Source organism: Papaver somniferum, chromosome 6 (genome assembly GCF_003573695.1).
Source record: "Papaver somniferum cultivar HN1 chromosome 6, ASM357369v1, whole genome shotgun sequence".
In the NCBI taxonomy this organism is placed as follows: Eukaryota; Viridiplantae; Streptophyta; class Magnoliopsida; order Ranunculales; family Papaveraceae; genus Papaver; species Papaver somniferum.
This window is the reverse complement of record NC_039363.1, coordinates 177,131,530-177,145,243: the sequence shown is the minus strand read 5'-3', so window position 1 is coordinate 177,145,243 and position 13,714 is coordinate 177,131,530. Positions and strand designations below refer to the sequence as shown.

General features: G+C 38.4%; 2 protein-coding genes and 1 long non-coding RNA gene across 3 annotated transcripts; 1 reads left to right on the top strand and 2 right to left on the bottom strand.

Moving 5' to 3' along the window:
- The first annotated feature begins 79 nt into the window (after window positions 1–79).
- On the top strand, window positions 80–2,593 carry LOC113291895. The gene is made up of 6 exons (XM_026541376.1): window positions 80–379; window positions 515–994; window positions 1,052–1,181; window positions 1,593–1,891; window positions 1,941–2,219; window positions 2,366–2,593. Exons 1-6 carry the CDS (start codon window positions 80–82, stop codon window positions 2,591–2,593), a joined length of 1,716 nt encoding a protein of 571 aa, XP_026397161.1.
- Window positions 2,594–5,967: 3,374 nt separating this feature from the next.
- Window positions 5,968–6,879, bottom strand: LOC113291894 (F-box protein CPR1-like). Its single transcript, XM_026541375.1, has one exon. The coding sequence runs from the start codon at window positions 6,877–6,879 to the stop codon at window positions 5,968–5,970; it is 912 nt and encodes a 303-aa protein (XP_026397160.1).
- A 5,317-nt stretch (window positions 6,880–12,196) lies between these two features.
- On the bottom strand, window positions 12,197–13,264 carry LOC113286592. Its single transcript, XR_003329365.1, has 3 exons — window positions 13,202–13,264; window positions 12,376–12,481; window positions 12,197–12,279 (listed from the first exon to the last, which is right to left on the bottom strand). It is a non-coding gene; the product is annotated as an uncharacterized LOC113286592 (long non-coding RNA).
- Window positions 13,265–13,714: the final 450 nt, after the last annotated feature.

Here is a 13,714-nt window from a genome sequence, read left to right as displayed (position 1 = left end):
GTCGTTTCATGGCATCTAAGCTAGGAAAGACTTAACCTAATTAAAATAAAATCAGAAAATTATGCTTAAGATTAGCACCATGACTTGTGTAGCTAATGTAGCGATCACAACCATTAATTCTGGTAGGAGATCTTTATTGTTTCAAGATCGACTAGGTTTTGATAATACTCTTACTGATACCCAATGGGAAAGCATTATGCAAATGCTTAAAAATTCGAATAATTATTCGAAGCTTTCTGGTAAATGGATACTTGATACAGGGGCTTCACGACACATGACAGGAACTAAAGAATTTTTGTTTAAAACTCATGAAATAGAGTTTTCTTCCGTAAAGCTTCCGAATGGCACATATTCTCATGCTCCATGCGAAGGCACTGTGGTGTTTGGAAACAATTTGAAATTATTCTGTGTTTTATTCGTTCCGGATCCCCACTGCAACTTGATTTCCTTAGCATGTTTAATTAAAGATTTGAGATGTATTGTCACTTTGACTGATAAATTATGTGTGATACAGGACCGCACTACGAGGACGGTGATTGGTGTGGGTGAGGAAAGAGACGGGGTCTATATTTTTCATAGCGGAACGCTCATTACTGCAAATCGAGTATCTGATGGAGAAGATTATTGTTTATGGCATAGACGTTTAGGTCACGCGTCTAATAAGGTTGTTTCTTTACTTCCGGGTATGAATAAAGTTGATTGTCGAAAATTTCTTAATGAACCATGTGATATTTGCTTTAAAGCTAAACAAACTCGGACTACTTTTCCGGTTAGTGAGAATAAAGCGGATGATTTCTTCGATTTAGTTCATTGTGATGTATGGGGTCCTTATCGTACTTCATCTTCTTGTGGTGCACATTATTTTCTTACCATTGTCGACGATTACTCTCGTTGTGTTTGGGTTTATCTGATGGCACATAAAACTGAGGTGGTGCAAAATTTTCGGAACTTTTGTGCTATGTCGAACACACAATTTGATAGACAAGTTAAGAAGGTGCGCAGTGATAATGGCACAAAATTTCTTCCATGAATTCCTTTCTTTATTGAACAGGGTATAGAATTTCAAACTTCATGTGTGGACACACCGCAGCAAAATGGGCAAGTTGAACGCAAACATCGTCATATATTGAACGTGGCGCGTGCTTTACGCTTTCAAGCCAAGTTACCTCTTCGGTTTTGGGGTGAGTGTATATTAAGTGCTGCTCATATTATTAATCGCACACCTACTCCCTTACTCAATGGGGGAACTCCATATGAATTGTTACATAAGAAGCCTCCCATTTATACTCATATTAAAGTATTTGGATGTTTGTGCTATGCAAGTCTTGTCCCTCGTGATCATAATAAGTTCAATTCACGAAGTCGAAGATGTATTTTTATTGGTTATCCTTGTGGAAAAAAGGGTTGACCGTTATTTGATTTGGAAACGGAAAAATTCTTTATATCTTGTGATGTGGTTTTCTTTGAAAATAAATTTCCTTACGCGGTTGTTTCTTCGGCCGATGTTTCTTCGGATGATAATAATAATGAAGAACGCCGAGTTGAGTTGGAGCTCCCTACAAAACAGTCTGATTTTTTATTGTCTGACACAGCCACTCCAAGTCCAGCACATAGGGGGAGTAACATATTACATACGGATTTGACAATGTCAGATAGTATTCCCATGCCCGCAGTTAGTTCAAAGAAACGGACAGATGGTATTCCTGTAATCGGTACACAGGAAATGTCAAATAGTTTTGTCTCATCTGATGTTAACAGTCAGAGTGCTCCAGGCGAGATAACCAGAACTGGTGTTGGACATGAAGTCAGCAGGTGTCCCGTGCAGTGTGTTCCAAACACTGCTGTGCAGATTTTGTCCGGTATTGACAGCAATGCTGCTCCAGGCAGTGATGTAGGTGATTCTTGTAGTGACATAAGTCCAAGTGGGCAATGATGTACAGATTTTGTCCGGTAGTGACAAGACTACTGCTGCAGGCAGTAATTTGCGTGATGTGCTTTATAGTGACAGAAGTCGAACAGTCACAGGAAGTGACAGAAGTCGAACAGTCACTGAATCATCTTTAGTTTTAAGAGAAAGTGATGATTTTGTCTCTTCTGGGCTCCAACGGAATACGTCATCCGTCAGGGAAAGAATTGGTTATAGTTCCGATGCAGCTTTATCACCTGCTAAGGAAAGTGATGCTACGGGTGATAGTTCTGATAAGGCAGTTCGACGAAGTGTTCGGACTCAGGATACCTAGTACTCAGTTAAAGGATTATATATGTAATACTATCAAACCAATAGACCCGCCTCCTCCACTCCCCACTCGTCAACGTCCTTGGATACGCCTTACCCATAATTAACTATGTGTCTTATCAAAAAAAGTTTGCTAATCATATTCATTTTTTGGCGGAGATTACTACTCTTAAAGAACCTACGAGCTATGCTGAAGCTGTTCGTCTTCCCGTTTGGGATGTAGCTATGTCTAAGGAGATTAGTGCTCTTGATAAGAATGGCACGTTATGTGTTACGGATCTTCCCCCATGTAAGAAGGCTATTGGTTGTAAATGGGTTTACAAAATTAAATATAATTTTGATGGTACTGTCGAGTGATATAAAGCTCGCTTGGTTGTCCTTGGTAATAGACAAGTGGAAGGTGTGGATTATCATGAAACATTTGCTCCCGCAGCTAAGATGGTTTCAGTTGGAACATTTTTAACAGTCGCAGTTGCTCGTGATTGGGAGTTACATCAAATGGATGTTCACAATGCTTTTCTACATGGGGATCTTGATGAGGAAGTATATATGCAACTTCCTCCAGGATATTCGACTAATTCTTCTGGTAAAGTGTGTCGCCTCCATAAATCTTTGTATGGTCTTCGTCAAGCTCCTCGTAATTGGTTTGTTAAGCTTGCAGGTGCTCTTAAGACTTTTGGATTTATACAATCTTATGCTGATTATTCTTTATTTACCCTGCGACGAGGTGAGAGTTCTATCAACGTACTTGTCTATGTGGATGATTTAATTATTGCTGGGAAGAACTCCGCTACTATTAATGCTTTTAAAGCATACTTAAGCCATTGCTTTCATATGAAAGATTTGGGCCATCTCAAGTATTTTCTTGGTAATGAAATGTCTCGAGGAACTGATGGTTTGTTTTTATCTCAACGGAAATACACCTTGGATATTTTGTCTGAGACTGGACTTCTTGGAACCAAACCAGCTTCTTCACTCATTGATCAACATCATCGTTTAGCTCTAGATGATGGACCATTGTATTCTGCTTCATCCCGGTATCGTCGGCTTAATGGACGTTTCATATATTTGACCATAACTCGTCCTGAATTGTGTTACTCGGTGCATGTTTTGGCTCAATTTATGCAGTCTCCTCGGGTGTCTCATTGGGAAGCTGCTTGATGTGTTTTCAAAGTTGTTGTAGATAGTGATAGAAGGGTTGTTTTAAGACTTGTGAAGGCAATAAATTTTAGACTTAATAAAAATTTAAAAACAAAGAAAACTTATTACAAAATTGACTTCAAGATATTAGAAAACAACCAAGACACTGATTTCACTATTACACATGAATAAATTATGGTAAACAATCCAAAACTCTAATTATCTTTTAAGACTCTTATTTCTTAATTCAAAAATAATCTGGAAAATTCTCAAAAATTAATTGTATCCCTAAACATAGATTATCTAAACAAAGCATAACCTATCTAATTGAATCACAACTAATGAAGAATTTTTTTGCAAACAATTAAAAACTCTGCAAAAGCAGTGATTGAGTGAATTATAAATTATAAATTATAGGAAATAAATGATTACCAATTATTCATGCGTAAATATCTTCCTCACTGCCTTGGTTGTGGGAGAAATTAGCCTCTCATCATGTTGGAAACACGCTCAAAAGTTGATTTCATTTATGCTCAAAGATGGTTTTACAAATGATGGAAAGGGAGAAATATAATGAAAACCGGGTTTGTAACAGTTATATGTGTTATTGTTTATCTAAGACCCACGGTTATGTGTCGCTGTCACTGTTGCAGATAAGTCTGCCCTAGTGTCGCTGTTACTGTGCAAATAAGTCTGCCGCTCCACTGTAGCATGAACGACGGTTCTCTGTGGGTCGTTGTTCTTCGTGTGTTCTTCACCAGAAGCAACAATGGAGTTCTCTGCAACTTTGATTTCTCGCCTCTGTTGTCTTCTAAAGTCTCCCTAACTATCCCCCCCTTCATCTCTGTTATCCCAAAAACTATTTATAACCCAACAGCCTCAAAATATCACGCAATAACTTCATCGAATTCTCCATTACTCGGCATTGATGAAAAAATATTCTCGGGAATATTTTCTTCCACTTTTAGCTCTTCCACGCGTATACATCTACTGAATCTTCCTCATTTAACTTCTCCACGCTTCTGCAAAGACCCAGCTCAATCCAAACACGATCAGCACACGTTTAACCATGCTGTAATCCCGTGGATATCTTCTTCCATGTACGTGCTGCCCTGTTTTCTTCTCACGGATTTTTCAGCCAAATTTGATCGAAACAAACACCCATACCAGCTTTGTTATGACATATCATGTCTACCCATTAAGTTTCAGCCCTTTAGTCTACCCAGAACTCCTTCAAGAATCGATCGAAAGTTACACAGTTGAGAATAAAATTTTCCCGCCAAAAAGAATTTTTGAAATGTTGAAGATGGTGTCCCCCTAACCAAACTGGGGGTGCGAATAACAGGTGCCCAACTAAGGTGCCCCTTATCCAAATTGAGGGTTCCTTTAGTACTTTTCTCTGGGAGTCCAAATAGCACTTTTTGAGCAACTTTTTCCACACAAGTGTATTTCTCCAAAAATACCTACAAACACACAAAGCATCAAAATTAGTACAAAAATCGAGCACTAACAATAGAGACGTTGAGTACAATTTAGACACAAAAATGTGTCTATCATTGCTCTTCAAGTTCTTCGCTATCTAAAGGGTCATCCGGGTCAAGGGATTATTTTACGCAAGGATAGTGCTCTTCAGCTTACTGCTTATTGTGACTCTAATTGGTCCTCATTTCCTCTTAGTCGTCGTTCGCTTACTGGTTACTTTATTTTCTTGGGAGTCTCACCTATATCTTGGAAGACAAAGAAGCAACATACCGTATCTCGTTCTTCTGCTGAGGCCGAGTACCGTTACATGGCTCATACTTGTAGTGAACTCACGTGGCTAAAGGCATTGTTGAAATCTCTAGGTGTGTTTCATTCTCAGCCTATGCGTCTTTATTTTCATAGTCAATCCGCGCTTCATATTGCTGCTAATCCTGTTTTTCATGAGCGTACCAAGCATATTGAGATTGATTGTCATTATGTACGCGATCAAGTTCAGTCCGACGCTGTTACTACTTCTCATGTTCGCACAACCGTCCAACTTGCAGACATTTTTACCAAAGCTCTTGAACGACCCCAATGTGAGATGCTTCTTAGCAAGTTGGGCATTCGTGATCTTCATGCTCCAACTTGAGGGGGATATCAGGAGATACGCATATTATTGTATATTTTGCATATGTGGTCATTAATAGGTTAGTTAGGAAAGATATTATTTTGTGTAATTATGCTAACCGTGTCTACCTATTTAGTCTGGGAAGAAACGATTTGTAATCTAAACTTTTCAATAATAAAAAATCTTCATCTTCTCTACCTTGTCGTTTCAGAATCATAAAGGAAAAGTTGAGTAATTTAGGTGTTTTGTTTATTAATTCACCCCGGGTATGAGTATCCACTTGGTACATCCCTTGTTTCTTGTTACATCGCTTGTTTCTAGTCTCTAGTAGTCTCTAGACATCTTGGGAACATGGCTGGAAAATAACTTAAAACAAAACAAAAATTTAGAATTATAAGTATAAATTTAAGAGAAAAAAAAACACACGTAATAATTATCTGTTCCAACAAATAACATAAAAATATAACTCTCAATCTCCTTATCTTATTAGATTTTTTTGTTAAATTCTCGTCTTGGACTTCTCTCCCAATGCTTTAATGGAAACAAGGCTGTTTAAGTGCGGAATTGCTTCATTCAAAAACAACCTGCCCTCACCCCAAAGTTTGGTTAAATTTGTAGTCTGCGGATCATAGTAAAAGAGAAATCCGCCACACCACAGTAGAACTTGATTACTGTTTGTAACTGCAAAAGGAAGATACGCACGGTCCATCGTACCAGTGTTCTCCCATGAGAAACTAAACTCTTCATTCCAATACCACAAATCATCGAATGCGGGTTCTTCAATTGCGGAACTAGTACACTTACTCTTTTTCTTTAATGCCCATATACGAAAAAATGTTCTTTCTTCCCCTCTAGTGGAATTAATAACAGATAAATACCCTCTCAATAATCTTAGACAAGCTGGAACCGGATTCTTCTTCTTCAAAGGTATAGGTGGTAAAGGAATTATACTGAACTCTTCTTTGGCTAAATCAAAAGACACTATCTTACCATATCCAGACCAGTAAAGGGCTCCATTTGCACAAATACTAGGGCCAATTCGACATAAAAGGTGGTCGAGTCTTCCTTTATCTCTCCACCCTTGACCGCTACCAAGGGTGTATACTTGGACTTTGCTACTAACGTCCAAGTAAACACCAGACCTGCGGTACATTCTAACAACTTTATACTCATCAGTTGAGTAACTGTAACCGAATCCACACACAAAATAACAACCACAGTGAAAATCTCCGTCTCCGTAGATGTATTTTGGGAGATAAACATATTCTCGGGTAACGGGATTACAGATGTAGATGGGATCTTGCACCCAAGCGTCCAGATCAAATATCTTCAAACATACCAACCCATTACAGGAACCAACCAAGTCGCCCAAGGCCCGCAAGGGTTCTTCCAGGGGATAAAAATTATCCATCTTGGGAAGTGTCTTATAGGAGTACTCTATCTCATGGATATTTATATCATCGCAGTATTGCTCTCCTCCATAGTAGAGCCTTCCTCTGAAGCTTCCCAACTTAAAAAGGAGACCTGCTTTGATATTACTTAATAAGTCGCGCCAGCGTTTGCAAACTAGTTTGCAGTTAATGATGCATCGGTATGGTAAACGAGACAATATGTTCAATATGATATCATGGTGTAGATTCTTCATGCTAATGGATTGGTAATTCGCTGTTCACAAAAAGATCAGGATCTCAAAATTAGAGAAGGCAACTGACAACTTGTAATAAGCAACATCTGATTGATAATAATCCTATGGCCAATCTAGGTTTAGGGAAATTAATCATAAAAAGAAAAAGAAAAAAGGTGCAGTGAACAAGTGATAATCCATAAAAAATATGCTTCAACAAAAAGAAAATCCAGAAAATACTAATATGTAAGAAGTTGTGGTCACCTGTTGTTTGGATTTCCCCCACTACACCGTTCCTCTTTTGCTCTGCATGCAGCCCGCAGGGGTGGTCGATTTGGTTTTGCTATATTTGCTTTAAGAGTTAGATACCTATGCACCCTGTATAGGCGCTACTTAAATAGGGGATCGAACTTAAATAGGGAAAGTAGTACGATGACAACAGGTTTCGACACCGCAGAGTACTTTTGATTGCTATTCTTTGTCCCGTGGTTAATACGCTTACAACATTACCATAAAAGCAAAAGGGTATTTAGTGAGTGCATCTAGGTACAATTAGTAAATAGAGGTTGCACCTACTCCGTGTCTCCGTCCAACAATTTTGAGTTCACACCCATTGTTGATTTTCCATCCAAATTTGGAGCACTATGAATGTAATTGGTGGAAGTTAAACCAAGATATGGTGATTTGGTTAGTGGATCAACACGTGTTGTTGACACAGTATGAAGAAGAGTATGGATCAACTACTGTAGTTGACGTAGTCAGATTGGATCAACAAGAGAAGTTGACACAGCGTGTCATATTTGGAAGTCGAGCTAACTTGAGAAGCAAGTTGAGCCGGTTGCTGGTTTTAGAGTTTTACTATGTTTAGAGTTTCTTTATGTTTCTAGAAGTGTGCTTTATTTAGATTTTGATTTTATTAGGAAAGTACTCTGAGTTGATCGTCAAATTTGTGAGACTATAAATAGACTATTGAGCCATAAGAATTGTAACCAAACTGATTATCAATGTAATCGTTTTATTTGCTTCTACATGTGCTCTCCTCTCTCTTGCTCGATCCTACAGTAATACAAATATTTTTACCTTAATGATCATCATGTACCCTTCCTACTCAAAAACTTGGTGAGCTGAAAACCATTAATCCACTCATTTGAGGAGCCGTGTTTTACTTTAATGTATATAGAAAAAAGAAACGAAAAGAAGTGAATCAAGTGATAGTGTTTTTATCATAAAAGATAGAAGGTGTGGTTGTGAGAGAGAACGAGAGGGGAAGGTGGTGGTGTTGTGACAGAGAGGGAGGGAAGATTGTGTTACGGTGGTGGTTTGCCATGTGAAAGAAAGAAACAGAAAAGAATCGCGAGAGAAAGCCCCTAATATATGATCCTAGAGCTGTAAATTTGGTCGGGTCAACCAATTTATGGAAAATTTCAGCACGTTAAAATTCGACCACAGCACGACACAACACGTGACCTCGTACAGTATAAGTACAACATGTTAACTTAGTGTGTTACGTTGTGTAAGACAAATAGACACATCAACATGGTACAACACGTGACACATGTCACGTGTAAGCACGCGTCACAACACGGCACGCGAAGAAGCACATATCAAGCATAAAATAGAACACTATACATCAGATTTAATGCACAAAAAAATCTTTATTTTTATCTGTCTTTAACATTTTATTTTATTCTTGATTTCTGTAATAGTACATATACAAAATAAGGTATCTATAAAATATATACTTTGGAAAACATATGGGAAAATTAGGCTAAGGCCCAACTGATGTGGCCGGAAATGGTCCTAAAAATTCTACTGCAAGTGCACAGTGTCGGCAAGCAACACAAGGCAAGCACAGGTCAGTTCCACAGGGACAAGGGGGAGCAGATTTGATCTTTCTTATTGTGACACTAAACAGAACCAATCATCAGCATTAAACAGCACTAATCATTAGCAATTATCAGCATTTATTTCTCACTAACAATCATTAACAGAACAGGCATTAACTTCACAACCATAAACATTTATTACTGAGCTAGCATTAACTTCTCAATCATTAACAGAACTAACATTTATTTCAAACAGTTGTTAATCATTAACAGTTGCTAATCATTACTCAAAGCTCTCATTTATTTCAAACAGAAAGTCACAGAACAGCATTGATTTCTCACTAACATTTATTTCTTCACTGCATTAATTTCAGATTATCCTCAGATTCAACACAGCTTTTATTCCTTTAAGCATTAATCACAACTACCAATCATTAACATTAACTGAGTCATTACTATTAATCATTGACCACTAACTGAGCTTTAATACTAGCATTTATTTCTAGAGAACCAATCATAAATCATTAAAACCAATCATTCACAATAACTAAGCAGCAGAATTTGAGGCTAATCATTGCACTAATCCAATCATTAAGACTGAAGCAAATTAAACAGAGAACTGATGTGAATCAAGCAAGAGAGCAGGGTGAAAATTTCTGAACTGTAAACAGTAACAAGGGTGATGGGAATTAGATGAGTGGAAACTGGGGTTGAGAATTCACCTCTCAGCCCATACTAACATGTGAACTAATGAACTACTTCAACTTCTTTAGATGGATAAATTACCTCCAATCACTCAACCAAGGCAAGTATGAGTTGTCTGTTTAAAGCACAACTAATCAAACACAATAACAAGCAATGTAGAGTTATTGAACAAACATAGAGAAACTCTAACTACCTAGGATGCTTGACATTCTAGGTGAAAGCAACATGTGTTCAATACAAAAATTTAATCCTACACAGTGACAATGATCATTTCAGTAGCATATCAGCACACATATTAGCAATCAGGCTAAGGGTTTCATCTTAACCCCCGTTAAGGTGCTTAGCTTATAGTTAGAGAACCTAACATGCTGCTAAGAGTGTTGGTGTTCATGGAGAAAAATTAACAGTAGCAGGACACAGAACAAAAACTTGAAAGAGAAATTTCTACTGAAAATAAACTTGGGTTTCTTCTCTCTTTCCCCTTACAATGTTACAGTGCACACTTTTATATCAAAATACACAACCCACATGATGAATCCCCAAAAACAAAAATTAGGTTTTTCTGAAAAATAAAGAAAGTGATATGACAATTCTCACCCATACTTCTGCTGCTCTTCTTCCTGCTCCTCTTCATGTCTTCCATGCCGCTACGCTCCAGCTCGACCTTCCTCTGCTTATCAACCTAGTTCATTGATTTCAAAACCCTAACAGAGAGAGGGAGTGTGAAATCAGTGAAATAGGTAGCATAGGATGATGGGGGAAGGATGGGTTTTGGTTGTATTGGATGTAGGGTGGCTGTAATGGCTGGTAGGGGTGGGGCGATGGCAGAAGGTGATGGTGGTGGCAGAGCTGTTCTCTGCAGAGGGAAGAAATTTTCGATGGGAAGAAGAGAGGAGTGTTTGGTTGAGAAGAAGATATTTGTTGCTAGGGTGTGAGGCGGGGATTATCTGAGTTGATGTTTGGCGAGCTGATCCGTAGGATGTTCAGATGGTAGGTGGATCCAACGATGAGATGGAAGGCTATGGGTAGCGACCGTTGGATGGAGGAATACAACAAAATGGATGGCCCAAGATGGAGATCTGCGTTGCGATGTAGAGCAGGAGCTTCGGAGATTGATATGCTACGATGGAGCGACCGTAGGATGCTGAGAGGCGTCAATCTGACGGCCGAAATTCGAGACGGGCTTGGGTAATGGAAATGGGTTTGAGAAAGGATTTTGGGCTTTGGATATTCCAGGTCCATAACTTCTATGAGAACAATTCTTCCTTCTTGAGCCCATTTCTACCCTCTTGGTCTTGTGCACAACATTCTTCGCGGCTTCCTTGCGTAATTCCTCCCGGCTTTTCACCACTTTTCTGCTCTTTTTGCTCCGCAATTCATCCAGACTTTATTCATTACCTAAAAAATGAAAAATTAAGTAAGAAAAATATTTATTCTTGAAAACAATGAAAATACAGAATATGGGATAAAATGTGGAATTAATGCGCAAAAGATGAGTTAAATGCCAACAAAAATGTATATAAATATGCACTATTTAGCACTCATCACCAACCCATGGATAACCCATAGTATGAGGCCCCTAGTTAAAAGAAGTTTAAATCTAGGCCCGAGTTATTAAAAGACATCCATACCCTTTTTTATATTTCCAAACCCCAAATTAAATAAAATTTAAATTTAAGCTCAAAATATTAAAATATACTAAACATGATGTCACAACCATCTTTAACGACCGCCACCACCACCAACCACCACCTCCGACGACCGCCGCCACCAACCACCACCTCCGACGACCGCCACCACCAACAACCACCACCAACAACCACCTCCGCCGGCGACCACCAGCGCCTCCGACCACCACCACCGAAACCACCACCAACCACCACCTCCGACTACCGCCACCACCAACCACCACCGCCAACCACCTCCGCCAGTGACCACCAGCAGCAGCAGAAACCACCACCAACCACCACCTCCGTCGTCGGCGGCCACCACCGCTGACCACTGCCTCCCACCAATAATATATGGATGTGTAATCTGAAGTTACACATGCAACGAGCATGTGTATCCAGAAGTTACACATGGGTATGGCATGAAAGGGTTACACATGTGTACGACATGTGTAAGCAGAAGTTACACATGCATATAACATGTGTATCCAACGGTTACACATCCATATGGCATGTGTAATGAGAAGTTACACATAAAAAAATAGACATAAAAAAGTAAACACAAAAAAAATACATGTATTACACTTTAAGATTTATTTACAATAATTTCTTAGCATTAGTTACACACGTATCTGTCTAGTGTAATTGGGAGTTACATATGCATCTATCTAGTGTAATTGAAATTTACACAACACTATGCACACTTTCAACAACATTATCCTACAGCTACCACCATGACTCATTTCATCATTCTCTACCAGCATCAATTCCTGACAAATCCACTGCAATAGCAACATACATTGGCAACTCTGCACCTGTTTATCCTAACATGCATCTAGCATGCAATATTGAGTTCTCAGACTCAGGCCATAACTTACCACATATCAATTCCATCGGAACCCATGTCCTGCAACTGCAACCAACACCAACTGAGTACAAATCTCAGCACCAGCCAGCTTCATTTCCTCTATTCCATACCACTGTCTTAACTGTAGTTGCACCAGTACATGTAATGTTAACTCCTAACATAAATCTACCTGAGCATCATTAACTCAAACCATTCTGATTCTTCAACCAGTGCATACCTGAGCTATATGATAGCAATAACAGTACTCGTTCATTACAAACCAATGCCAAATCTGCATCTGTACAACTTGCACACTCCTACAGCTCTCTATGAACTTTCATACTCTGAAATCAACACATCCATAACCTGTTCAGTACCATTTCATTACAAAAGATCAGCATACCTTCCACTACAAATTTCATCAAATCATAGCATATGTATAATCAGCTAACTAAACACTCATAAACAAGCATGTATAATCATCTAGTACACATAAAATGCATGTGTACTTTGGAGTTACACATGCATATAAAATGTGTAATTTGGAGTTACACATGCATATGAAATGTGTAATCAACAGTTACACATGTCATATAAGGTGTGGTGGCTCTGGTAGTCACTCCAGCAGCTGCAACCATTCTTCAGTATAGCACCAGCCATCACTCTGTAAGCACCATCACCTGCACTTCCTACCACAGCCACCACACTTGTATATTTGACAACTGAATATAGCAAAATCATGAGCATCTTCCTAGATGCTCATATACAAATCACCTCCAATACATGAATACTAGATACTTCAGTTGTAGAAGGCCAAGGAAGTACCTATTCAGATATAAACGAAGACTCACAAACATCAAAAAAACATACAACTACAGGCCAGGAGCAAACAGCTAAAAAAGGATTGGTTTCACATGAACATCATTCTTGGTTCAGTTTAAATATGTCAATATATGTGATGATATCAAGTGCCAAATCTAGTCTATCAGTCAAGTCCAGTGAATTACTTGTAAAAGTTTCAGACAAAAAAAAAGGTACTGGCATTTAAAAATCGAAACACAAACCTTCATCCTTGCACTTCTGATACAATTAAGCAAGCTCTATGTAGTTTAACGTAGTCAATCCACTACAAAAGAAAAATTCAGGAACAAATAAAATAATCAAAATTATTGCCAGCACCATTCAATATTTTCTAAGAACTGTATATGCATATCTCATCAAATTAGCATGTGTAACTTATAGTTACACATCTAATTAACATGTGTAACTAGTAGATACACATCCATTTAGCTTGTGTACCTATAAGTTACACATTTAATTAGCATGTGTAACTACTAGTTACACATCCATAGTCTACCAATGCTAGTTAAACACGCAGACTGTCACGTAGAGTACACATAGCTGCAAACTGATAAACAAGGATATGGTTATAGAAATCACATGATATCCTTCTCAGAGTCGATAAAAGATGAGATTATAGATGGCTAACATATTTAAAACATGATGTGCATACAAATATATTTCATACCAAAACACCACCACTAAGACAAACAGAATGTAAAGTAGATCCAACTTAC